We start from the raw sequence: 27,656 nt of genomic DNA, 5'->3' as shown, positions 1-27,656 counted from the left end.
CTTTATATATTTATGTTCATTTAAGAAAATACTAGTAGTGATGTATTATTTTGAAATATACAGTTAACGTGTTTGGAGTTATTTAAAATTTATATTGAGAAAAACATGTATTTTCAGTATTGCTGTAGACAAGCATTTACATAACACTGTTAAACTGATTGTTGTTTTATATCAAACAGCTTTTATAATACTCATTTTTGTTGTTATAATATTTTATAAATTTTAAGGAATATGACAAAAAAAGATATTGTAGGTATTGAAGAGGAGGTCTCTGGGAGGAGTTGGGGTACAAAAGGGAAACAAGAATGTGATTTAATTCTATTTACTTAAAATACGTTTTTAAATGTTAACAAATTCAGATAAACTGAAATCATGTAACTTTTCTCATCATATTGCAATAAAACTTAAAAAAAGAAGCACCTTTCATTTCTCTATTCCTTATCTGTATACTTAATTAGCCACAACTTCTACCTTGTATTCCTTCAACTATTAAATTATTTCTCTCAGTTCTCACTGCCTGACATCTGCTCTGATGAACTCGCCACTGTCCCTCCTCCCTGCAAGCCATTCCATTAAAGGGATAATATACTATTCTGCATTCTATTAAAGAGATAATAGATTACTAAAGCACTACACATAGTGTCTCCTTTTCAAAGCTGAACCCTTTAGATGCAACGTCTAAGCTGATTTTCACACCCTTGTCCATCCAAGATGACACCTCTGTTTTATAACGCTCCTTTATCACTGACCAAATGCTGAAATGTAGTATTCAAGAGCATTCTAAATCTGCCTCAAGTGACCTCTGCAGCCTTACCTCGCTACTCCTTTAAATTCTGCTCCCCGTGAAGTCATCACCTCATGCTCCCCTAAACCAGCCATGGGTTTTTCTACCTCCAGTCTTCTCTTGAAAGTCCACTGCCTTGATTCTCATCCCCTTTCCCATATCCTTTAGCATTTAAGATCTACATTTAAATTATAGTTCTAGTCTGATTTCTTCTAAAGTCTTTCCCACATATTGCTAATCTCTTTCTCAAATTATTTGATTACTTTTCTCCATAAAAAATAGTTCCTAATTTGCCCAAGTATCACAACTGGCTTTGGCCTTTTTGAAAGGCAGTAGATATATTAAACACAAGCCCAGAACTCAGAGGCAGTTGTATTTGGGCCCATTTACGTCCTCGTGACTTTGGGAAAGTCAGTTTCTCTAAATCTGCTTCCTTGTCTGTTAAAATAGGAATGATAGTATTTTGTCTTGTTTAACCATGTTACATATGTGTACTTATGTGGGTATGAACCTGTGGACATGACAACATATATGTGGTAGTCAGAGGACACCCCAGATGTTGGTTCTCAGAGGCCTTCCACCTTTTGTTTGAAACGGTATCTCTTGACTCTGGACTCTGACATGTAGTTAGTCTAATTGGTCCACGAGCTCCCAAGAATCCACCTATTTAGCCTCTTTTTCACCATCATGAGATCACACCACCAGGCCCCATCTTTTTACGTGGATTCTGAAGATTCAAATTCAGGTTCTCATGCTTGCAAGGAAAGCACTTAAACCATCGACTCATCTCCACCCCTTCAACAAATATTTAGGACAATTGCTTATCTGCCATTGTGCTGAGGACTAGGGGTTGCAATAGAGAGTCACAGTCCCTATTCTAGTAGAGCTAATACCTTGACGATAGAGAATGGGATAAACCATTAGTGCATATACTTGTTGGTAGTTGGTATTGAAAGTGAGGTGTGTGTGGGTTATAGTAATCTCACCCAGTCTGTGAGCCAGTTTGGTTATGAAAAACTTTCCCTTTATCTATGCTGAGGTTGGGAGGATAAGAAGGGGTTATGCAGGTAAACAGGAGGGAGATTCCAGATACAGGAAGAAGTGAGTCTCATCCAATGAAGTGGGAACTGAGAAAACAGATTGTTCTGGTTTTCTGTTGGTGTTGCTGACATAAAAAAACGTAACTCTGACCTGAAAGGGAGTATCAAAGGTTATTCTAGATCCAAATAAAGTCAACCATGGTCAGGGAAGACAGATTTAGGTTATCTCAAACGCCGTGTTGCAATGTGGGCACAATTTCATGAAGTTTTATAGTAAACAAAGTCACAAATCATGATGTGATGGACATTCTTGGTTGTCAACTTAACCCCATCTGGAATTAATTAAAACCCAAGTGGCTGGGTACATCTGTGAGGGATGTTTTTCTTAATCAAATAATTTAAAGTGGGAAAAATCTACTTTTAACCTAGATCTTTTAGGGTGTGAAGACCCACCTATAATCTGGGCCACACCTGCTGGCAGCCTATACAAAGCACGTGGAAGAAGAAAGCTTGCTTTCTTTGCCTGATTGCTTTTGCAAATCCATTCCTTCACTGGCATTGGAGCTGACTTTTTTGGGATTCCACTGTATACTGAGGACCAGCTAAGAAATCTAGTCTCATGGACTGAACAGCTACTGGATTCTTGGACTGTGTAGTCATACATAGGAGCACATGCGCGCCCGCACATGTGTGTGTGTGTGTGTGTTCGTGCGTGTGCTGTTCCTCTAGAGAACTCTGACTAATACAGATGATAACCTGAGGTAGCGTGCATGCGTGTGCGTGTGTGTGTGTGTGTGTGTGTGTGTGTGTGTGTGTGTGTGTGTGTGTGGTGTTCCTCTAGAGAACCCTGACTAATACAGATGATAACCTGAGGTTGGTGGCGATAGCCAAGTTTGGGAGTCTCTGTCATAGGCCTTAGATGCCATCTGATGACATTCTTAACCAAGGGTTGGGAAAGTTAGGAGACATTTGTGCTTTCTAAAAGGACTTAGAAATCTTCTTAAGGATCTTAGCTCACACACAGGTGGGTAATACATGGTTATTTAAAAGGTTAAAGGTAGCCCAGGATATTTGGCACTGGGTCTGCAACATTGTGACTTTCCATAAATTGAAATTGTAATCCATCAATTGACCATGTAGAATGATTAAAACAGGCAACCGTTTTTGTTTTTCTGGGAATCTCAATTCATAGCATATAGCAAACCACCCCAAGAGTTTGTTGCTTGAAGCAACAATTAATTGGCCTGAATCTGCAGTGTGGGTCAGACTCAGTGAAGATGGCTCAGGTCTGTCTGCACTACTCTTTACCATCAAGAAGACAGAAAGGGTCAGGCAGAAGCTGCATCATCTGTTACAACTCAGCTTCAGAAGCCTCTCACCACTAGTTCTGTAGAGCCTTGACAGCTTGACAGAAACTGCAGAAATCAGGTTACCATGGAGAAGTATCAATGCCGCATCAATCTTAATGAAGAAATATTCATGTGATCATTTGGGGCAAATAAGTGTGTTCAGACATAAAGTATAACAGAACATGTTATTAAAAGCATGGTTTGATATTTTATGGCCATCACCATCCATCTCTGGCCATTATCTCATACCACCATAGCATTTTGTTGCTTTGGGCATCAATATATTATTGCATTTTTTTAATCATTGATAACATAACTTAAGGCCTGGGACCCATAGGTTTCCATATGCCATATACTTATAGTATATGATAGTACACCTTGATTTTTACTATTTTATATGCTCTGTTTTTTAAACTAATTTATCTTTGAGATAAAGAAGTGGTTTTTACATGTCTGTAATCCCAATGGCTGCTCTACCCCTAGTGTGTTCTCAATGGGTGTTTGTGTCTTTTAATATTGAATTGTAATTGCTTACTTGAGATTTTTCCATCAGGTAAGCTTTCTGTCCTGTGTTGATTCAAATTCAGATTATGTGATCTATCTATAGCATATACTTTGCACTTAATGTCTCCAGTAGCTGCTGACCTCAAAGCAAAAATGAAAACCTTTGATTGAATGGAGAATAGAAACATATCAACTCAGAAACTACTCCCCAGAGAATCATGAACTGAGAGATAGGAGCTGAATTGTGTGAAAGGAAAATGCTGCCCAGCCCTCATGGACCTGTGGGGCCAAGATCTGTGCCTAACTCTCTTATGCATAAAGCAAAGCATGTGTTGAAGAAATGGTGTGTTATGGTTCTATTGCTGTGAGGGGACACCATGATCAAGGCAACTTAAAAAATAGCATTTAGTTGGGGATCTGCTTAAGTGTTGGAGGGTAAGTTCATGACCACCATGGTTAGCAGGCTTGCCAGCAGGTAGGCATGATGCTGGACCAGTAGCTGAGATCACATATCCTGATCCACAAGTTACAGGGGTATGGATACATATATACAACTGGATACACCCATACTCACTCACACACACACACACACACACATCATATCTATCTATCTATCTATCTATCTATCTATCTATCTATCTATCTATCTATCTTATCTTATCTATCTATCTATCTATCTATCTATCTATCTATCTATCTATCTACTGGGCCTCTGGGCTTTTGAGTTTCAGTAAATGAGGACCAAGCATTCAAGCATCTGAGTCTATTGGGACCCATTCTCATTCAAACCACCATAGTTGGCAAAGCCGTTGAGAGGCTTGCTGCTCTTTCACAGGACCAGGGTTTGGCTCCCAGTACCCACACCACTCTGTAACTATTGTTCTAGGGCTTACAATACCATCTTCTGTCCTCCATGTGTAATGTAACATGGAGAAGCAGGCACACACATATTACATATAAGCAAAACTTTAAAAATTTAAATGCAGGGCCTACAACATCAGCACAGGGTTGTTGGAAAACTAAAAAGAAGTCAAAAGATAAAGATGTTTTTAAAAGGAGCAAAAATGCTAATGCATCTCAAATATTGGTATAAAAGAGTTGCATATAGGCTACAGGAGTTCTTATTAGTGATAAAAGGATAAAGTGATTGGTTTTTAGATATCTATCAAAAATGATTGCTTGACAAAATAACTCAATGCTATAATATTAAACTATGAGGCTTCCTGTTTACATTTTTAAGGAAACATTTTTATTAAAGTATAATTCAAATGCATCTTGAAATACACGAATTTATAATTATATAATTAATAAGATCACACTCACTGCTCTGCGTAAATCAGGGTGTATCTATGATTTGTTGCCAGGAATAAAAAAAGTCTTTAACTGATTGACAGGGATATTGTTATCTACTGTTTAGGATAAAAGATTTAAAAGATTCAGAGTTTTTCCTTAAAATGGGCCCGTTGTAAAAGCGAGAAGCATGCCAGTTCTATTCAGCAAATGTTTTAGTAGCTCCTGTGATTTCAGAGGTACAGTGTTGACTACGGAAGGCGAGATGAATAACCGCTGGTACTAGAAGGAAGCAAGATCTGAACCCAGTAGAAAGAGGAATGGGACGTCACGGTGTAGGAAAGCAAAATGAAGGAAGAACCCAGTGGGGCTTAAAATAATTTAATTTTGCCTGCCTGGGTTTTTTTTTTTCTTTTAATTCTATATTGGATGCCCTTTCCGCCTGTGCTAGGTTGCTTACTGGCATAGAATTTGCGACCCTGTGAAATCTTCTTCATTCCCCATTTCTTCTTTTCCTCGCCGACTCGATCTCTTCAGCCGCCAGCACTGCATTTGGAACAGTATCTATTGTGTGGGTGGCGGAACGCGGAGAAGTTATTTCTGTTCTAATTATGAGCACTGTTTTCGTAGGGGAAAAGGAAAGGGTAATAAGGCAGATCTGAGGCTGAGCCGCTTGCTGGGCGAGGATGCTCCTTGGAGGCGTTACTAAGGTTTCTAGAGAGAGGACCGCAGGTGACAGGCAGGGTTTTTTCTATAGCAAGAGACATTTTTCCAATGAAGGACGTGGGCTGGGCAGGGCCACAATGTACGACGTGTTGGATTCCCTAGAGGGGAAAGGAGATGGCCCCAAGGAAAAATGAGGGACCAAAGCAGGGAGCCTCCGCTTCCTCTTCCGGGCCTTTTCTTCCATCGTCCTTGTTTACCCCGAGCCGTTCTGGCTGCAGCACACGGCTGGCTCGCCGGAGAACGGTGCCTTGTAGATGTGGCACGGCTCTAAGCCGGGCCGGAAGCGGTTCCCAGCCGGTACCCGTAGGGCCAGGCGTGCAGCGGGCGGTGGCTGTGGCGCGGGCGGCGGCGCTGCGTGGCTCCGGAGGACCGGCGCGGATCTGCAGCGGCTCGCTGAGGCCGTGGGTCGTCGCTGCAGCTCTCAGGACTCTTGGGGCGAACTTGCCAGACAGAGAGGAGCGGAAGGGAAGGGGTGTGTAAGGAGGGCCGTGGGCGTATTTGGTATCAGAGAGGGCTTTGAAACTGGTTCCTCTTAGTGGTTGATTCTAATTTATATTTTGACAGATTCGGGAGGCAGCAGATGTCTCATTCTCGAGATTTTCTTAACTCCAGTCGATTGGTAGCATGATTTGAGTGAGATCTTTTTAGTGAAGCTACTGAGTTTAAGATTGCTCAAGGGATGGATGAATCTGCCAGAGGAATAAGAAACGGGGAGTCGGAGCAGGGAAGTGGTGTCGGGGATGAGGGGTCAAGATGATCTACAAGTTCGTATTTACAGGTTTTACTGTACTAGATACCGTTCCCAAACTCTTTGAGATTGATGTCTTACTCCTGCGAGGTCCGAACTTCTTTACATAACCTTTATGTTAATCTTTACATAAGTGGGGAAGCCAAAAAAGCATATGTGCCAGCCAGACCTTAGATTCTGCTAAGCTCCAGGCTCCACACTGCGGCTTTCCACCATCAAAATATGAAGCAGTTGGGGATATAGGATTAGGGGGTAGTATAATTTGAACAGTCGTGATAAGATGTGCTAAAAGGTATGACTTCTAGGTGTATAAGGCAATGATAGATGTCAGTCAAGGAAGGTGGTGGCACCTGGGGCCTGCAAACCTGGGTCTCCAAGCTTGGCTGTCATCTCTTTAGCGTTTGTTGGGATAGGGAAGAGAGGTATATACACACACACCCAAGTTTGAAAGTGGAGTTACAGAGACTCACAGAATTTAATGATTTGACATAGCTACCTTATTTAACAGATGGAATGACATAAGGAAGGTAGTCAAGAATGGAAACACTGGCTGTCCTAGCTGTACTTGCCAACACAAATGCTAAAGTTAAAGTTAATGTCTCTTTACCTGGACTGGTTCCTTTCAACTGGAGAGATTGCAACCCACCCTTTTCCCCTATTAATGTGTGTTACAAATTCTGTGCACTTGCAGACACAAATACCAAAGCTGAAAAATAGTATCACTTGACCTGGACTGGCTCCTGTCTGCTGTAGGAGTTGAATATTGATGACATACAGTAGTGAAATCATCTATACCCTTACTCATGTGTTCCAAACTCTGTGTAATGCTGGAATCAAATGCCTTTCAGTGACAACTGAGTGACAGCTGAAGCTTTTCAGCAATTCCAAGAATATCTGTCTGAAAATAATAAAACTGACTAAGTCTAGGGGTAAGGAAACTTATTTTAAGGAGACTTCAGACAAAACTCATACTTAAAAAAAAGGGAAAAATTTTAATCAGCTGATAATGTACTGTTTACAAACACTAATTCTGGCACATTGTGCCTAATATTCCCAAGAGATTGTTGAAACTGGGTCCTTGAGAATCACGTAGATTAGTTTAACTACATTCTCATTCCCAAAATGCAAGTCCTTATTTTTAACTTGAAAAGTCATATCATAAGCTTTATAAAGTGCTTATCACTGTGTCTGTGACAGAGTAATAATATAGTCATTTATTGCTTAACAAGACTTAAATACATCTTGCAACTTCTGCATTGTTGAAACATCATAGAGTATGCTGACACAGTAGTACAGCCATCAAACACCTATACTACAGACAGCTCCCACACTAGTATCTTTCTAGACTATGAACCTATGTAGCATGTTATTGTAATTATTACTGTAGATAAGTATAATGGTATTTGCACAGTTAGGCATAGCTACACATGTAAAAGATATAGTTGAAGTACTAGGCAATAATTTATATTTCTCCTGAGTGGTCTGTCACTGGCTGAAACATCTCTAGGGAGTGTGGGGTGTGTAACAGAAATGAAAGTATACATTGCTGCTCCTCGAATGGAGTCACTTTGCAGCATCCAGGCTTAGGTTTCACTGGAAGGCCAATGATTAATGTCCTTGTTCCCTTAACAGCAATTAAAGGTGGGAAACATTTGTGCATTTCTGAAGTATCTGTCCGTTTATTTCAAAGGGAATGTTAGGTGGCTGCATAGTGCATAGACAGCGATCTGCCTACCATGACTCGTAAAGCTTGTGGCTGTTTAAGATCATTTAACTTTCAGGCTTGTGCTTCTTGAGTATTTGGCAGCTCAGGTCCGCACAACTGACTTTGCATTCCTTTGCAGATGCACGGGCATGGAGACTATGACTCTGATTTTAGTGACGATGAGCAAGGTGGAAGATCCAGCAAAAAGAGGAAGAAGTAAGTCTTTTGATCCATAGTTCACATTGTTTCTAGATGGACATGAAGTGTAAATAAATCATATGGGACGGGTTTGATTGACTTTGCTTATGGAAACAACTGCTGTAGCAAGTGAGGTCTTTATTCATTACATTGTAATAAATGGATTTCAGTTTGGAGGTAGTTGTAGGAAAAATGAAGTTTTATTGTGAAGGAGTATTGAAAGGGATAGAGGGGAAAGGAAAGATTTCCCTATTGCATGGTTCTCTGCTTTTGTTTGTTTTCATTTGTTAAGACTGTGTGCCTGCAAATGTCATCACAGCTTGAAGGAGTCTTAGTTGCTAGTGCTTGTCTCCCCAGTGAGGTGCGTGTGGAGGATGCGTTGTAAGTCAGAACAGTTGTGATGTTTACTTGAATGAGTCAGAGTTGGGGGGACCAAGATCCTCTAGCATACAAAGCCTGGGCCTCACAAGGAGGACACATTCTTTTGTTGTCATTTTGTTTCCTGAGACAGTTTTATTATATAGTTCAGGCTGGCCTGGAATTCCCTATATAGCTCAGGTTGTCCTAAGACACAATCTTTTTGGTTTAGCTACGAAAGTGCTGGGATTCCAGATATGAACTGCCATGTCCAGCTAGAGGTTATATCTTCTCCATATTGCTGTGTTTAGGGGCATTGTTCTTTGCTTTCAGTGCTTAGAAATTTCATGTTACGTAGTAACGGAGTGCTTGATTCATAGTAGCAGAACTTAGAGAAATTGGTTTGTATTCCATAGTGAGACTAATGTGCTATCACTAACTAGGACTGAACATTTTATAAGATGGTCAGTCTTTATCAATAACAAAAGAATAGTAATAATTATAACATATTATAACAATGTATGTTTTTTAGATTTCTTTGTTTCTTTTTTTTTAAGGATTTCCTTGTGTTATTTATATGAGTACACTGTAGCTGTCTTCAGACACACCAGAAAAGGGCATCAGATCCTATTACAGATTGTTGTGAGCCATCATGTTTTGCTGGAAATTGAACTTAGGACTTCTGGAAGAGCAGTCAGTGCTCTTAACTCCTGAGCCATCTCTCTAGCCCTTTTTTTTTTTTTTTTGTAATAGATTTTCGTTAAGAAACATTACTTTCTGGTCTGGGGATGTAACTAAGTTAGAATGCTTGCCTAGGATATATGAAGCCCCAGGTTCAGTCTCCAGTGCTGTGTAAAACAAAGAAAAGCATCACATGCCCTTTAGAAGTAGGTTAAGGAGCACCAGGGATTCAGGTTTATCCTTGGTTACATAGTGGCTTCTGGGCCATCCTGGGCTAGTAAGGATCCTCCCTCAAAAGAAATGGTTTCTGGATAGAATTTGAGCAGATTTAGTTGGGTACTATGGTCTAGGGTTCTATTTATCAGTAAGGCTGATCATTTGTGGTCAGTGTCCTCTATAGTCAAACTTCCCTTTCCAAGTATTTTTTACCTGTTAAGTTTTCATTACCCTTACTTTACAGGTAAATAACTTAGGGTGGCAAATGATCGAGTCAGGAACCAAAGTTAGTGCTGGTTAGAACTACCCATTTTATTTTATCTTTTCCATTTTATAAGTATTAAATAAAATTAAGAAGCAAAATGTTTCATCAAAGATCAGAGACTCTCTTAAGGTTTAATTCTTATTTCATGTTAGTTACTTTCCTAGTTGTGAACCTGTTGCCTGACAAGAAGAAACTGAAAGATTTGCTTTGGGTCAAGATTTAAGAAGGAGTATAGGGACAAGGGGTAAAGCGTGGAGGCAGGAGCATGAAGTAGCTGCACACATTGTGTCTACAGTCAGGAAGCCCTGAGCAGATGTTATAAAACAGTCAGTCCGTCTTCAGTGATCCACTTCCTCCAGCAAGGCTCCACCTTCCTGAGACAGCTGAGATGGTGGTCACTGGTAGAACACCTGCCGAGCAGTCACGAACATGGGAAGAATTAGACAGCATCCTTCAAGAAAGATTAACTTTTAACACCTTTTCTTTTTACTACACTAGGACAGTCGAAGATGAGTTGCTGCTTACAAAACCATTTCAAAAAGAAAGACATGGAAAGGTGGCCCATAAACAAGTTGCCGCAGACTTGCTTGACAGGTGTGGTGTTTTGGTGTTATGATGGTCTTTGGGTTAAGCTGTTTTATAATCTCAGAACCTGTGGATTTGATTATGTTAATAAAATATGGACATTTGAATTTACGTAAACTTTTCTTTTTTAAACAGAGAAGAAGCAAGAAATAGAAGGTTTCATCTCATAGCTATGGATGCTGTATCCTTTTTATAGTTCTATTTTTATAACTAATAGAGTATTTTGCTTGTTAGTCATGTTTTCTAACTTTTAAAAATCAAAATCTTGTCAAGTTAAGTAGACTAGTTTTATTTTTACAGGTTAGTAATCATTGATATAGAAATCTACCATTTATATTTTCAGGTATAAAAAACCAGGAACGTACAAGTGTTCCGGCATGTTCTTGCCAGGCTCCCAGCATCCCCTTCTGTTCTTGTCTTCTTATCATTTTAATCCATTCCCTTCCTACCTGGCTCTTGACTATTTTAAATTTTCTGCAAAACTTCTGTTTTAAAATTAAGTCTGTGTAAGTGCCATCTCTACGCCTGCTGTTACTCTGTTCCCTGGGTATGACTGGAGACTTAAGCCATAAGTCAGGCTGTCATGCACTGCTACCCTGACGTCAAGCCACTTAGGATGTTAGAGAGCAGGAGATGCCAGGGAAGACCTGAATGTTCGCACCCAGGTGAGGACTGAAGAAAATAAGCACCATACTAGAGGACCCCAGTTTTTTTTAGCGGGGTGAGGCATATGTTTAGCTACAGTGGAGAAGTCACTACGTGTACTGGCTGGTTTTGTGTGTCAACTTGACACAGGCTGGAGTTATCACAGAGAAGGGAGCTTCAATTGGGGAAATGCCTCCATGAGATCCAGCTGTGTGGCATTTTCTCAATTAGTGATCAACGGGGTAGGGCTCCTTGTGGGTGGTACCATCTCTGGGCTGGTAGTCTTGGGTTCTATAAGAGATCAGGCTGAGCAAGCCAGGGGAGGCAAGCCAGTAAGGAACATCCCTCCATGGCCTCTGCATCAGCTCCTGCTTCCTGACCTGCTTGAATTCCAGTCCTTACTTCCTTTGAGTTCCAGTCCTGACTTCCTTTGGTGATGAACAACAATGTGGAAGTGTAAGCTGAATAAACCCTTTCCTCCCCAACTTGCTTCTTGGTCATGATGTTTGTGTAGGAATAGAAACCCTGACTAAGACATTATGTTAAAAGTTAGTGATTTTGCTAGGTGTGGTGGTTCACACCTTCAATTCCAGCATTAAGAAGGCAGAGGGTAACAGATCTCTGAATTTGAGGCCAGCATGGTCTACATAGTGAGCTCCAAGCCAGCTAAGGCTACATAGTGTGACCCTATCTCAAAAAACAAAAACAAAACTAAAACAAAACCAACCAAACAAAAAAATCCAAAAACCAAAAAGTTAGTGGCTGTCTTAGTTAAGGTTTCATAGTGAAGGGATAACATGACCAAGGCAACTCTTATAAAGGGCTGGCTTGTAGTGCCAGAGGTTTAGTCCATCATCATCACAGTAGCAAGCATGGCAGCATGCAGGCAGACATGGTACTGGAGGAGCTGTGAGTTCTACATCTGGATCACAGGCAGCAGAAGGGCATTGACCTTCCACAAGCAACCAAGAGGAGAATATCTTCCAGACTGGGCCCAGCTTGAGCATAGGAGGCTTCAAAGCCCACCTACATAGTGACACACCTTGTCCAACAAGGCCACACCTCCTAGTGGTGTCACTCCTACGGTCAGGCATTCAAACACATGAGTATGTGGAGGCCATACCTATTCAATCCACCGTAGTAATCTTCGTAGAGTTACTCTTGGCTTTTCAGTAAGGGAGAGCAGGCTGTTGCAATTGTTTCAGTCTGTGCCTATTGGTGTTTTCTGGGGAATGAATGTAGTTCATTCAAGGACAGTTCCTGGTGTGCCTTTTAATCACCGTCTTTCACAGGCTTGTATTTATTTTTATATATAATGCCCAAAGTGGGACTTGTTAGTTTAAGGAGTAGGGAGGAGGAATAGGTTTTTGTCTACTCTGTCTCCTAGAAGCCAAGCTCCTGCTGCTTTGTTTTGCTCAAGGAGAAGTTGTGTTAACCACAGCCCAGCCCTGCCTGTTGCCTTTGACTGCTCCATGTTACACTAGCAGAGCAGAGTAGTGACAGAAACCACTAGACTACAAAGCCTGCAAAATTTGTCATCTAGCTCCTTACAGAAAAAGTTTTAATAGCATGCCTATTTAGTGGTAGTTGGAGAGTTTGAACCCAGGCCTTGAGGTATTTGGGCTGCCTCCCGCCTCAAGTTGATGTTCTTATTAAGTACTCTATTAGAATACACTGTGATCAGTGAAATTATTATGTCTGTAAGGATATGGTCACTGAAGTTGAAACAGCTCAGTTTGCATGTGCTTGAGGATGGAGAGTGCTGCCAAGGTTTTAAAACGAACATTAAATGTTCATACAGTTATTTTGCATGAAAAATATACATAGTTGTGTAGACTCTCTGAATATTAAAAAGAAAAGAAAAAAATCTTACTGAGATTTATTTATTTCTTTTCTTTTCTTTTTTCTTTTTCTTTGCTTTTTTTTTGAGACACTCTATTACCCTGAGGCCCAGGCTGACCAGGAACTCTTGTTGCTCCCCCTGCCTCGGCCTCTTGAATGCTGATGTGCTTGCTAGGTGTGAGCCACCATACCTCCTCTCTGACTTTTTTTTTTTTTTTTTCAAGACCTGTGTAGCCCTGGCTCTGTCCTGGAACTCACTCTGTAGACCAGGCTGGCCTCGAACTCAGAAATCCGCCTGCCTCTGTCTTCCAAGTGCTGGGATTAAAGGCATGCACCACCCGGCCCCTTTCTGACTTCTTGTTTGTGTTTTATTTTTGAAACCTTAATGTTCGCAGGATTTAATTTTATAGATATATCCTATTTTTATATACTTTATCATTAATTATTACATTATAACAATGGAAGATAAGTTCTAATTTTTTTTACCTTTAATTTAGAAGTCACAATTTATTTGTAATATTATGATTATTAGGCTGAATGAGAGAATAAAGCTGTGTGGAGTCTAGAAGCAGAATAGAAAGCTCCCTCTTTCCCCCAGTGGTTATACATTTTTATCACAAGAATAATGTATGCATGAAAAAGATTCCAAACATTACAAGTAACACATGCTTGAAATGCTTTCAGCAAAGAGTGAAAGTTTACTATATAGCTGTCCTTCATGTTTTATACATCTAAGAATGCTAGACAGACTCATATCATGCTTTCTTTTTATTTAGTAATATATTACAATGGAACAATGTCTGAACAGTTACAAAAATCCTTAATGTTTTGCATTTCAGTATCAAAGGCACACAAAGTTTGTAAATGACTATATTTTGTACTATGGTGGCAAAAGAGAGGACTTTAAGCGGTTGGGGTAAGTATTGTGAAGTTTACATGGCATGGTAGGACAAGTACAGATGATTTTCTAGGCCCTCTATTGTAACTTTGGTGACAGGCCTCAGGGAGCATCCTCATGACTGAACCAGGTATGATACTGGAAGTAACAGGACATGTGAGAAATGCTCTTGTGTCTTGTTGATAAGACCTTCGAAATAATGACATATTTAGACTGTAGTGTCCAGGATTGCTTTTGCAAAAATAAGGCAGTGTCCAAAAGACTCCCCAAATATAGGCTATTGCTGCTGCCTTTGGTTGTTCCCTAGCTGGTGAAGATAAGCCCCTACTGTTGTGGACACCAGACACAGGATTCAGATGAGCTGAGATGAATCTGATCTGAAAGCCTCCTTCCTAAGGACTAGCTTTCATGGTACAATTGAAAAAGTGGCCATGAATTTGAGAGCAATGGCAAGGGTATCTGAGAGGGGTCAGAGGAAGAAAAGATAGGATAGAAGTGATGTAATAACATTTATAATCTCAAAAAGTAAAAACATTATTTAAAAAAATTAAGGCAAGCAGGAAACTTCACTCAGAATTTCCCACACATAAAAACTCTTCCTGTGTCAAGGCTGTTGGTCTTGCATGGATTCCCTTCTGACTACTATCTGAGTAGGTAGGGTCCTGACGAATTTAGCTATTATTTAATTTAATAGTTAAATTAGCTCTCTTATTTTTATTTTCCCCTGTCCACTGAGCCCATACTGCTCAAATGTTTAATCTGCTTCCAAGTGGAGCATCTTTATTTTTCTTCCTCCTTTATTGGTCTTCCTAGGAAACTAGTAAAATGATGTAACATTGCGTATTATTGAGAGTCTGTTACTTGGATCTATTCTGAAACTTGTTTTCATTCACATTTCCTCACTCAGGAAGAGTCTATTGAGCTTTTGTGTCCTTGCTTTGGCAACAAAGCACCATTTGTATAATTAACCCACTGTAGAGTTGAATGGATTTGCTTCTCTATGGAACTCACTCCTTTCTTGCATTCTTTTTTCTTTAGTAGCTTCTGAAAATATTAAAATATTTGTTTTATATAAAAATTTCCAAATTGAAGTATACTTTTATTTATATTTTTATTCAAGTTTTCAAAATTTTCAGCACTATTTAGCCTAAATTTGACTAATTTTATTTTATTTTTTATAGAACACGATTTTAATATTTTCAACTATTAATATTCAACAAGCAGAATAATTATTTTAAGATATATTTCATTGTTATGTCTCCCTTTTCATTTCTGATTTTATTATTTTGGATATTGTGCCCTCTGGTTAGTCTGGCTAAGGGTTGATTTCAGCCTGGAGTTTGATTATTTCCTGCAGTCTACTCCTCTTGGGTGTATTTGCTTCTTTGTTCTAGAGCTTTCAGGTATGCTGTCAAGCAGCTAGTGTAAGCTCTCTTCAGTTTCTTTTTGGAGGCACTTAGAGCTTTTGAGTTTTCCACTGCTCTCATTGTGTCCCATAAGTTTTGGTCTGATGTGTCTTCAGTTTCATTAAATTCTAAGAAGCCTTTAATTTTTTTCTTTATTTCTTCCTTGACTAAGTTATCATTGAAGTAGAGCATTGTTCAGCTTCCATGTGTATGTATGCTTTCTGTTGTTTTTTGTTGGTATGTAAGACCAGCCTTAGTCTGTTTTGATCTGATAAGGTGTATGGGATTATTTCAATATTCTTGTATCTGTTGAGGTCTGCTTTGTGACCAATTATATGGTCAGTTTTGGAGAAGGTACCATGAGGTGCTGAGAAGAAGGTATATTCTTTTGCTTTAGAATAAAATGTTCTATAGATATCTGTTAAATCCATTTGATTCATAACTTCTGTTAGTTTCACTGTGTCTCTGTTTAGTTTGTGTTTCCATGATCTGTTCATTGCAAAGAGTGGGGTGTTGAAGTCTTCCACTATTATTGTGTGAGGTGCAATGTGTGTTTGAGCTTTAGTAAAGTTTCTTTTATAAATGTGGGTGCCCTTGCATCTGGAGCAGGGATGTTCAGAATTGAGAGGTCTTCTTGGTATATTTTTCCTTTGATGAGTATGAGGTGTCCTTCCTTATCTTTTTTGATAACTTTTGGTTGAAAGTTGATTTTATTTGATATTAGATTGGCTACTCTAGCTTATTTCTTGGGACCATTTGCTTGTAAAATTTTTTTCCAGCCCTTTACTCAGAGGTAGTATCTGTCTTTGTCACTGAGGTGCATTTCCTGTATGCAAAATGCTGGGTCCTGTTTACATATCCAGTCTGTTAGTCTATGTCTCTTTTGGGGAATTGAGCCCTTTGATGTTAAGAGATATTAAGGAAAAGTGATTGTTGCTTTCTGTTATTTTTTGTTGTTAGAGGTGGAATTATGTTTGTGTGGCTATCTTGTATTGGGTTTGTAGAAAGATTACTTTCTTGATTTTTCTAGGGTAGTTTCCTTCCTTGTGTTGGTGTTTTCCATCTATTATCTTTTGTATCTTTATGCCCAAAGGTATTGTGTAAATTTGATTTTGTCATGGAATATCTTGTTTTCTCCGTCTATGGTAATTGAGAGTTTTGCTGGGTATAGTAGCCTGGGCTGGCATTTGTGTTCTCTTAGGGTCTGTATGACTTCTGCCCAGGATCTTCTAGCTTTCATAGTCTCTGGTGAGAAGTCTGGTGTAATTCTGATAGGTCTGCCTTTATATGTTACTTGACCTTTTTCCCTTACAGCTTTTTAATATTCTTTCTTTGTTTAGTGCATTTGGTGTTTTGATTATTATGTGACGGAAGAAATTTCTTTTCTGGTCCAGTCGATTTGGGGTTCTGTAGGCTTCTTGTATGTTCATGGGCATCTCTTCCTTTAGGTTAGAGAAGTTTTCTTCTATAATTTTGTTGAAGATATTTACTAGCCCTTTAAGTTGGAAGTCTTCACTCTCTTCTATGTCTATAATCCTTAGGATTGGTCTTCTCATTGTGTCCTGGATTTTGTGGATGTTTTGGGTTAGGAGCTTTTTGCTTTTTGCATTTTCTTTGACTGTTTTCTATGGTATCTTCTGCACATGAGATTCTCTCTTCTATCTCTTGTATTCTGTTGGTGATGGTTGCATTTATGACTCCTGATCTCTTTCCTAGGTTTTTCTAACTCCAGGGTTGTCTCCTTTTATGATTTCTTTATTGTTTCTGTTTCCATTTTTAGATCTTGGGTGATTTTGTTCATTTCCTTCACCTGTTTTATTGTGTTTTCCTGTAGTTCTTTAAGGGATTTTTGTGTTTCCTCTTTAAGGGCTTCTAGCTGTTTACCTGTGTTCTCCTGTATTTCTTTAAGGGAGTTATGTCTTTCTTAAAGTCCTCTATCACCATCATGAGAAATGATTGTAGATCCAAATCTTGCTTTTCTGGTGTGATGGTATATCTACCTTGCTATGGTGGGAGAGTTGGGTTCTGATGATGCCAGGTAACCTTGGTTTCTGTTGCTTCTGTTCTTATGCTTGCCTCCCGCCATCTGGTTATCTCTAGTGCTACCTGCCCTCGATATATCTGACTGGACCCTGTCCTTCCTGTGATCCTGGTTGTGTCAGAACTCCTCAGAGTTCAGCTATCTCTGTGATCCTGTGTTCCTGAGATCCTTGGGTGTGTCAGAGCTCCTGGGAGTCAAGCTGCCTCTGGGCCCCTGAGATCCTTTTGTGACCAAGTTCCTGGGATCCTGAGCATGTTAGAGCGCCTGGGAGTGGAGCTTCTTCTGGGTGTTGTGGGACTGGCTGCAGAGTTAGTGCCCAAGGTCTCTGCTCAATAGTCCAGTCCAGAAGGAACTCATACCCTTGGTCAGGTGGAGTTCCTGGTTGCCCAGGTCTCACTGGCCCCAGTTACTTCCCAGTATTAGGGCAGATGTTGTGTCCTCCTCACTTCTGATCCTATGATTCTGGGCATGTCAGAGCTCCTGGGAGTGAAGCTTCCTCTAGGTGTAGTGGGACTGGCTGTGGAATTTGTGCCCAAGGTCTGTTCCGACTAATTTTATCTTTATACTAAATTAAAATTTTTATTTTTTAGGGAGAATGATAAGACAGATCTGGATGTTATACGAGAAAATCATAGATTCCTATGGAATGAGGAGGACGAAGCAGATATGACTTGGTAATTTTACTCCATTATTTACTTATTTTATGGGTGTATGTGTGTGGAGGGCAGAGGACAACTTGGAAGAGTGGTTCTGTTCTTTCACCATGTGCTTCTCAGGGCTCAAACGCAGGTCATCAGGATTGGTGGCAGAAGCATTTACTATTGGTGGCAGTAGCCATCACTACTGTCTTGCCAGTGTGATGGCTTGGTAATTTTAGCCATTAGCATCTAATGGGACAACTGTTATAGTCTTGTCTTTCTTATTCTGTTTTCTCGTGTGTGTGTGTGTGTGTGTGTGTGTGTGTGTGTGTGTGTGTGTGTGTAGGAACCTTTAGAGGCCAGAAGAGGGCATCAGATTGTCCAGATCTGGAATTACAGGAGGTTATGAGCCACCCAGTATGGGTGCTGGGATCTGAACTAAGAGGTCTTTGAAAAACAACACATGCTCTTAACCCCTGAGCCATCTCTCCAGCCCTATATGCATTGTGTTAATCATCGTTTATCAAGGCGGTCAGCTCTTTCATAGACAGCTTCTGAAGAACAGGAACCTACACTCAGGACTCTAGATTCAAGTTTGCTTCCTTGGATGATCTTTGGCAATTTAATTAACTTGTAACTGTTTGACCTAGTGTTCAAAAATAATAATGCTACTGTTTGTTGTCTTATAATAAGCTATTGTATGTTCCTTATAAAATGTTTTCAATAATTTGGGAAAACAAAATACATGAAAGGGGTTTTCAAAGTCAGACATCATTGAAGGTAATAAATGAAGAGTAATTCTCCATCTCATTCTCTGAGAACCACCATTAACAGTTCATCCCTAGACAGTCATCACATCTGTCTGTATCATGCCTCTTTTAGCATTAATATTTATATCATATATATATCACCTATTTGGTATTTCTTCCAAGTAACAAACTGGTTGGATTTCTAAATATATAATACATACTTTTTATGGATTTAGGGAGAAGAGACTTGCAAAGAAATACTATGATAAATTATTCAAGGAATACTGCATAGCTGATCTCAGTAGATACAAAGAAAATAAGGTATGCCCTATGATTATTTATAGTTGGACTTGTTCAACTGCAGCATCAATTTTTATTAACCACCATGACCCACATTATTCTTTCCTGGCACTGATATGAATCTGTTATCTTGCACTTTGGAATATCATTTTGACCGCTTACCCTCTGTGGTCATGGGGTTTAAAGGGTCTATGGGATTTATGGGACAGCTGCTTTGTGTTTGTGAGATCATCTATAAAAGTCTAAAATTGCACATTTGGCAACTGGATTCCATCCAGGCTCTCATTGAGCCTCTAGTGATTAAACACTTCCGGATAATGTCTCATTTCATAGATCATGTTTTAAGTCAGCAGTTTTTTGATTGATTGCCATTTATGGAGTGGCAGATGCACTTTTTCTACATAAATATTTCTATTTTGGTAAAATTAACTTTCAGTCAGTGCTAATTAGTAGTGGCAGATTCCCATTTCCACATTACATCTTTAGTTAATATTAAAGCAATTTTTATTCCTTGCTCAACTTCCATGGGAACTAGAGAAGGTAATCCAAGAATGGATGATCTCAGTTGGAAATGCCAAAAGGACTGAGTGAATATTTGTATTCAACTAAGAAAAAAAAAATCCATTTATAAATAACTATCTTAAAAGAAATTGTAAGGCTTTCTTTTTTATTTATTTTGATTTCTTTAGTGTCTTTAGTTTGTGAGTTCTTTCCTAGTTCTGTACAGACAGCAGCAATAATTACTTTACATATTCCTGATACAAATCTGTGTGGCTGCGGTAGACCAATGACTTCTCAGTTCCTTACAAATTAGTTGTAAATGCTACTGTATAGCACTTGTCTGTACCAACTAATTACCATAATAATGAGTCTGGAATCATTACAACAACCTGGACTTGCTTGCAGTTACTAGATTATAAACCAAGTCTGAATTACCTTTCTAGGGTCATCTGGCAAAGTAGATTTTCAGCCATGGATTTTTTTTTAAATGATACACTCGAGTATTTATTGAAATTGGACTGGACACTCTATAGTGAGTGTCCTTCAGGAAAAGCTGCCATCTGGATGGGTGCGATGGTGTGCAAGTGTAGTCCCAGCACTCAAGAGACAGAGTTCAAGGCCAGCCTAGGCTAATAGCAAGAGGGAGATACTGTCTCAAAGAGAATATCGTAGTCTAGCTAAGGAGAGAAGATAACACACAGAGTGCTTAAAGCCTCCATTTAAAACTATTACTACAATCAGGGAGCTGCAAAGATAGCTCAGTTGTTAAGAGTGCTTGCTGAGGAGTCATAAGGACCTGGGGACCAGAGTTTGGATTTCAGCACCCATGTACCAAGGCAGGAAACCACACACATGTAAACACACACACACACACACACACACACACACACACACACCCTGCAGTAATAACCTGGATGTAGTCAGAGATAGTAGGATCTCTGGGGCTTGCTAGCTTCCATCTTACCCCCATTCTCAGCAAAATTTCAAGCCTGAAGGACGGAGAGAGCCTGCTTCAAAGAGTAGGTAAGGGTGAGTAAGGCTGCTCAGATCTCCTGGCTCTCCTCTGGCCCCACACATGCCCACTGGGCATGCACTCTGGGACTATCTCTTAAGGAGAACAATTTTGATAGAAGTTGTATTTTGTTAGAACATGGTAACTGCATATGAAAAGAAGACAAGTGAGAATAAGAAATCACTTATCCACTTAATTGTGGGAATGAGAGAAGAGGCAGTTTGGAGGGGATATATTGGGACATGCAATATAGCTCTAGCATGCCATATGTTCTAGCATGCCATGTTTGACGTGTTGGAGAAAGTTTAGCTCACATCATGCTCCCAGAGTTAGGATGCATTTCTCTTAGCTTTGTTTACAGATAGTACTTTAGGCACTGTAATTAAGCAGATCTTAATTAATTAATCAGTGCCTACGCTGCATAGTAGATACTTAAGGCACATCTAGTGACTCTTCTTTTGCTCTGTGTTCGTGTCCCTTTCTTTGAAAATTTTTCATATTTGAGACTGTATGAGTTCATCTTTCAACTAGAATTAGATTCAGCCGCAAGGAAAGGGGGGTGGGGTAAGAAAAAAGGAAGAACACTGCCTTAGATGAGCCAAAAGCTATTTTTCTTTTACAAAAAGTCCAAGTAGACAGGATCTGTGTTGCAGGCAGGAGGACTCAGGACCAAGCCCTGAGTAACTGTAACTTGGATCCTGTGAGAAGAACTGGGGTTGGGAAAGGATATAAGGAGACAGTGGTTATGGAGTGGGACAGTGTAGTCTCTTAGTCCCCATAAGATTGTAACTTTCCTCATTGTGGTTATTACCCTGTAAAGATTTATTTATTTTTGTTTTATGTGTATGAATGTTTGCCTGCCTGTGTATATGTGTACTGCATGGGTGTATTGTGCCTGTGGAGACCAGAAGAGAGTATCAGATGCCCCAATCTTGGAGGAATAGATTGGTTGTGACCCACTCTACGGATATTGACAGCCAAACCCTGGTCTCCTGCAGCAGCACAAAGCGCTTTTTACCAGCTGAGCCATTTCTTCAGTCCTGAAACACGAGTCCCATAAGTAGTTGCTTAACAAGTATATTTGTTAAGTAGTTTAATGAATGAAAGAAAAGGTTTGGAAAACTCTTGCTAGTAATACAGTTGACTTTGTGCTTCAGTAGACACACAGTGTGGAATGGCATGTAATCTCTATACACAGGTACAAACTTAAGCATAAAATAAAAAGGAGTGATTTTAAAATTCTTACTTCTTTTTTTGATACTTCTTTATTCTTTTTTTCCCTATAGACATGGAGAATTCTATTTTTATTTATATTTTGACTAGAATGTTTTGACATTTTTTGAGTCTTTGTATGAATTTAAGATATAAATTTGACAAATTAAGAAATAAATGATTAAAAACTTAAACTTGAATGTTAACAAGAAATTGAATGCTTTGTCTGAATTATTTCTATTTTCCCCATTAAAAAAAATGTGTATGGCTGTTTTGCCTGTATGTCTGTCTGTGTACCACATATGTGTAGTGCCTGTGGAGGCAGGAAGATGTCAGCTCCTCTGAGCTGGAGTTGCAGGCAGTAATGAGCCACTGCATGGGTGCTGGGAGTTGAGCCTGGTTGTCTGCAATAGCAGCCAGTGCTCTTACACTCTGAGCCATCTCTCCAGCCCTCTGAAGTCTTTCTTAGTCCACTGAATCTGAGGGTTAACGTGTTGAAGTAATACCCTTGGCGATAACCACAGTCCCCACTCTTGTGTGCACTGTATGCTATGCATAGACTATAAATGCAGATGTTATCCTGGAGCAACTCCTGTAGCAGTAGATATTTTAAAAGTCATTTTTAACAGAGCTTGGTAATTGTCCAGTGATATCCTTAAGTTCCTGTAAAAAGAGAAAAAGCCATCACACAGATAATTAAGTTTATATTTCAGGCTGAAAATGTCATCATACTTGGCTTTGTGTTTGGATTTGTACATATATTAATTTAAATTTTGTATTTACATTTATTTTATATAAATGTACTTTTTTTTTTTAAACCAGTTTGGATTTAGGTGGCGAATAGAAAAAGAAGTAATTTCAGGAAAAGGTAACTTCTTAAAAATTTTCATTTTCTCATAGAACACAGTTTACTTTGTTATATAGAATTGAAATCATTGGGTGAGATTTTCTTATAAAAATAAAATTTGGGTAAATGTATTTCTGATAAATAAATATATTATTAGCAAAGACAGAATTTAATGCTTTCGTGGCTTCTTTAGAATTTGGTCCTTAGAATATTTAGGATATGTGGACAATATTATAAAAGAATCAAAGATTTAATAACAAGAAACAAGTGAGTGCTTGATTACCAACTATAATAAAATATTATATTCCAACAAAATCAATATTTTCAAAGTAGAAGTTAAATATCATACGTGAACCCAATAAAAGTTTTGTACCGACTAGTTCTAGGTTGAACTCAAATATTTAGTCTAATATCAAGACATCAAACATTCAGGGTGGTCAAGGGCACTCCAGTTCCAAGGGATCAGAAGCCCTCTTCTGACCTCTCCCGGCACCATGCCTGACGTGCACATAAATAAACGGCAGGGATGTTTTCTGTGAATGATGAAGGTGCTCTAGAGGAGAAGGAAAGAGAATGGATTTACAGCAGCTCTCGGGTCAGTGAGGTAGGTCGACAGTGAGGTGGTCAGTGGATAAGGATACTTGCCACACCAGCCTCGCAACTTCATTTCATCCCTGGAAGCTAGAGTTAAAGGAGAGAACACACTCAACAAAATTGTCCTTTGATCTCCACATGCATGCCATGCATATGCATGCACGAGTGTGTGCTCAAACACACACACATATACATTCACGCCATGCACACACAATATTAAATACACTTTTGGGGTTTTTGTTTTTCAAGACAGGGTTTTTCCATGTAGCCCTGGCTGTCCTGGAACTTGCTCTGTGAATGAGGCTGGACAGGAACTTAAGATCCTCCTGCCACTGCCTCCTGAGTGTTGAGATTAAAGATGGGCACCACTGCACTACCATCCCTAGCTCCCCATCCCCCTATTCTCCCACCCTACCCCCAGCTAAGTAAACATTTTAAAAAATAAGTCAATTCCAAACTTTTCTTAAGGTCATGTTTTATTTTATATCTTTACCTAAAATTATGAGAGATCTGAAATGTCACTAATAAAAATATCTGTATTAATTTTGTCAAGTGAAATTTTTAATTATAAAACTGCCTTTAAAAAAATGACAGGCATTCTCTAAGTTCTTAAATGAATATAGGACTAGTGAAGAAGCAGAGAACAAGCTGTTGCTCTGTTAAAACAGAATGTTGTGCTTGCTGTTTAACAGATATTACTAAACATGCTAAACCTGCTTATTAATAGCTCTGCCTTTGGGATGACTTGTACAATCACTCTGTGACTTCCGTACATAGTTCATAGCATGACATGTATGTATACACACATGCCAGATAGAGTAGGTAGGTAGGTAGGTAGGTAGATAGATAGATAGATAGATAGATAGATAGATAGATAGATAGATAGATACGTACATACATACATACATACATACATAAATAGATACATGCAAAAAAAATGTGCTTTAAGATCAGGTCATCCTCTGTTCCATGGTAACTTGAGGTTAGGCTGGGGTACATGTGATAGATCCTGTTTCAAAGACTGAGTTACAAATTAGCCTTTTGGATGCTAATGTTGGGAGGCAGAGGCCAGCAGATCTCTGAGTGTGAGGCCAGCCTGGTCTACAGAGTGAGTTCCAGGACAGCCAGGGCTACACAGAGAAACCCTGCCTCAAAAAAGCAAAAAAAAAAAAAAAAAAAAAAAAAAAAAAAAAAAAAAAGACTTTCACTTTGGCAGTCTTGTATTTTATGAAAAAAAATTCATGGTTTCTGTTTGTTACTCTTGGTGCAAATTATTGTGATGGACATTGTTCTTTGTATAAATCATTTTTACTTTCTCTTTTTTCTGCCAAAATAGTTTTGAGTTGTTTTTTCGGGTCCAAATAATTTTTTTGTCCTTAGAAGTTAGAAGTTTTTAGCTAGAATTTTAAGTAAATGGTATACTTGAAAACATTAATTTTAACATTTAGTTAAATACTGAAAGGACTCATGTCTAAGAGCATGTATTTTGGGAAATGATCTCTTTCAGGGTTTTAGTTAATACACTTATTTTTACTTTCTAAAGTGTAAAATTCTCTAATATGGACTCACTAAAATTCTACTTAAATAAGCAGTTTACCAACAGGAATTATGTGACAGTTTTTGTTTTAAGAGTTCAGCTCTTTAGCTTGGTCTGGTGGCACAGTCTCAGGGTCCCAGCTACCCTAGGGATATCTCCAAATTCAGTCCTGATCTTTTAGAACAAGTTCTAGACCAGCTTAGGCAATTTAGCAAGCAAGCAGGAAATAATGATAGGGTTTTGTTTGTTTGTTTGTTTTTAAAAGAGCTGGGATGTGGCATAATGGTAAAACAAATACTTTGCATGCGCAAGATCCTGGGTTCAGTTCCCGTTGCAAAAGACAAGAAAAGCATCTCTTTGATTTCATATTTTCATACATGCATGCTATAATTATTGTGGTCAATTATTTTTCATGCTGAATTTGTATTGAATTTATTATATTTATTTTATGATTTTTTAAAAGAAAAATTTAGAGGTAATAGGTTTGTAGGCGAATTCTCTCATGTCCTGTGGGTGACAGTCTTTTTCTTTTACAGGCCAGTTTTTTTGTGGAAATAAATGTTGTAATGAAAAGGAAGGCCTGAGGAGCTGGGAAGTCAACTTTGGTTACACTGAGCATGGTGAAAAAAGAAATGCCCTTGTTAAATTAAGTAAGGCATGTTATACAGTGAACTTCTTCCAAGTTTACCTTGAATTTAGAATTGAAAAATATATGTACTATTTAATTTTAAAAGATTCAGTATATTTTCCTGAAAGCATTCTTTTTCCCTGTAGTTTCCCCAAACCTCAAATAAATTTTGAACCTAAAGTCTTTAGCATTATGGAAGCACTCTGATAAGACAACACTAATGTCAAATCTCAGCTGGTAACTTGTAGAGTCGAGCTGCCACGAGCTCGAGGACGGCACTAGGCTAGGAGTCTAAGTAACACTATCAGAAATGGCGGTGTAGACCTTACGTCTGATTGGGTAGCCATAAAGTGGTGTCTGCAATAAATACATTTCCCTTTTGACAGTGAATGAGAATTTTGGGAAAGTGTCCTTTTAAAAGTTTTTACTTAACTAACTCAATATATTAAATTTTCTTAATAATGGGTTTCACCATGATATTTTCATGCATGACACACACACACACACACATTTACTCTCTCTTGTCCCCTCACACACTGACTGATCCCCTTTTTCTTCCTTATTAGTCCTGCTTGTGTGTGTGTGTGTGTGTGTGTGTGTGTGTGTGTGTGTGTGTGTGTGTGAGACTCCCAGTAAGTGTAATTAAGGTTATTTACATGGTGAGGGATTATTTTACAGGACCCTACTTATCAGTTGCTTCAGGAGTACAGAGCCTCCTGAGTCTCCCCAACTCCACAATGATGGAATGTTCATGCATTTAATAGTCTGCAAAATTTGTTCAAGGGTGTAGTAGTTATGTCATGCTCAGAGAACAGAGTTATACGACACACCGTGCAAACTCTGGGTCTTGTTTTCTTTTTTTCTTCTGCTTCCTCATTGGAGGTGTTCCCTGAGCCTTGGAGGTTCTAATATAGGTGTCCTATTAAGAGCTGAGCCAGTTATTCTCAGCACTTTGACCAGTTATGAATCTCTGCACTCATAACTGCACTCATAATTGTCTCCCACTACAAAAAAGTTGAGCCTAGCGCCGTTTGGGTAATTAGGAGACGATTTGACAAGCACACCAGGCTGTTTAGGAAAGCAATGGCAATAGCTTCCCTCCTAGGACCAGCCACAACACAAGCCTGCGACCAGATTTACATAAGATTTCCAGCACTTCATGTGGGTTTCCTCCTGTAGAGTGAGCTGTATAGACCATCCAAAATCAGTTGGTTACTCCATAACAGTCATGCCACTGTCCCACCAGTAGGTGGGCACATCTTGTCAGGGAGATAGGTTGTGTAACAGGAAGGATTTGTAGCTGAGTAAGACCATTGATGACAACTCCCCCAGAGCAACCTACACAGTACCTTCCGGCACAGTGAAAGCTAGACTGTAGAGAGGACGCTTCCAGCTCCATTTCAGCTTTGTTTCCTACACAAGCAAAGCATATGCTATCGTCAATAGAGCCTCCTCTTCTGGTTCTGATGGGCAGCTAACGGCAGTAGCACTAGTCAGTATTGTTTAAAAGTACAGAGATGGACTGGTAACATAGCTTAGTGGGTGAGGCACCTGCTACCAAGCTTGACAACTTGAATTTATTCCCTGGAGCTCACAAGGTGGAAGGAGACAACAGACTCTAAATTGTCCTCAGACCTCCATACACTCACCACAGTCACTGTGGTACATGCATATCCCCTTGCCACAAAATAAATAAAATGCAATTAGGAAACAGTGTAGAGGGACTGGAGAGATAGCTTAGAGGTCAAGAGCATTGGCTGCTCTTCCAGATGACCCAGATTTGATTTCCATAGCCACATGACTCACAGCCACCTGTAGTTCCAGTTCCAGGGGATCCAGTGCCCTCTTCTGGCCTCCACAGTGAGCCCATATGCACATGGTCCAGGCATGTGTGTAGACAAAACACTCATACATGTAACTTTTAAAAAGAAAGAAAAAGACTAGAGATAAATGTTACTTTGTTATTCTCTCAGTTTCTCAGCACTGCTCACTTAAGACTAGGTCTCCTGCTGAACTTGGAGCTCAGCAGCAGACAGCAGTTTCCTGTAACCACGATTTACACTATTATACTGTTCTTTTTAAAATTAGCTTTCATCTTTCAGTTGCTTCCTTCCTTCCTTCCTTCCTTCCTTCCTTCCTTCCTTCCTTCCTTCCTTCCTTCCTTCCTTCCTTTTATGACCATCAGTTTTTCTGGCTCCATAATAAATCTTCAGAGTTTTCAGTCTACTCCTGATAGTATAGACTGGTTTCAGTGAGTTCCTCTTAGAAGCACCTGTTTGGAAAATCAGCCAGTTTGGAATGAGACTAGGAAAAAGAAGAAGTATTTATAGTGGAAGTATTTGAAGATTCTTTCTCTGT

The 27,656-nt window shown here is 39.3% G+C and overlaps 2 protein-coding genes across 8 annotated transcripts in view; both read left to right on the top strand.

Moving 5' to 3' along the window:
• Positions 1-27,656, top strand: part of LOC116103804 (protein FRA10AC1 homolog) — a 55,225-nt gene that overhangs the window by 13,558 nt on the left and 14,011 nt on the right. For 3 of the 7 annotated variants that reach the window (XM_031390221.1, XM_031390215.1, XM_031390222.1), the window contains exons 1-9: positions 6,034-6,165; positions 8,286-8,362; positions 10,362-10,457; positions 10,584-10,629; positions 13,775-13,851; positions 17,871-17,954; positions 18,904-18,988; positions 22,515-22,560; positions 25,207-25,320. In XM_031390221.1, coding sequence (XP_031246081.1) covers positions 8,286-8,362; positions 10,362-10,457; positions 10,584-10,629; positions 13,775-13,851; positions 17,871-17,954; positions 18,904-18,988; positions 22,515-22,560; positions 25,207-25,320 — 625 coding nt within the window. In that variant the 5' untranslated portion in view covers positions 6,034-6,165. Of the gene's footprint in view, positions 1-5,410; positions 5,539-6,033; positions 6,166-6,189; positions 7,371-8,285; positions 8,363-10,361; positions 10,458-10,583; positions 10,630-13,774; positions 13,852-17,870; positions 17,955-18,903; positions 18,989-22,514; positions 22,561-25,206; positions 25,321-27,656 lie in introns of those variants that run through there. The other 4 variants (XM_031390216.1, XM_031390217.1, XM_031390218.1 and 1 more) reach the window with 3 other exon arrangements.
• LOC116101451 lies at positions 5,781-6,173 on the top strand. The gene has a single exon (XM_031385001.1). It carries the CDS (start codon positions 5,808-5,810, stop codon positions 6,171-6,173), a length of 366 nt encoding a protein of 121 aa, XP_031240861.1. The 5' UTR covers positions 5,781-5,807.

The sequence above is a fragment of the Mastomys coucha genome, unplaced genomic scaffold (assembly GCF_008632895.1).
Source record: "Mastomys coucha isolate ucsf_1 unplaced genomic scaffold, UCSF_Mcou_1 pScaffold21, whole genome shotgun sequence".
Classification (NCBI taxonomy): Eukaryota; Metazoa; Chordata; class Mammalia; order Rodentia; family Muridae; genus Mastomys; species Mastomys coucha.
Note: the sequence above shows the minus strand (reverse complement) of the source record. Positions and strands in the feature narration are given on the sequence as shown.

Bases quoted from the DNA above. Each gene is read 5' to 3' on its own strand.
- LOC116101451 (XM_031385001.1), top strand. From the start codon at position 5,808: ATGGCCCCAAGGAAAAATGAGGGACCAAAGCAGGGAGCCTCCGCTTCC.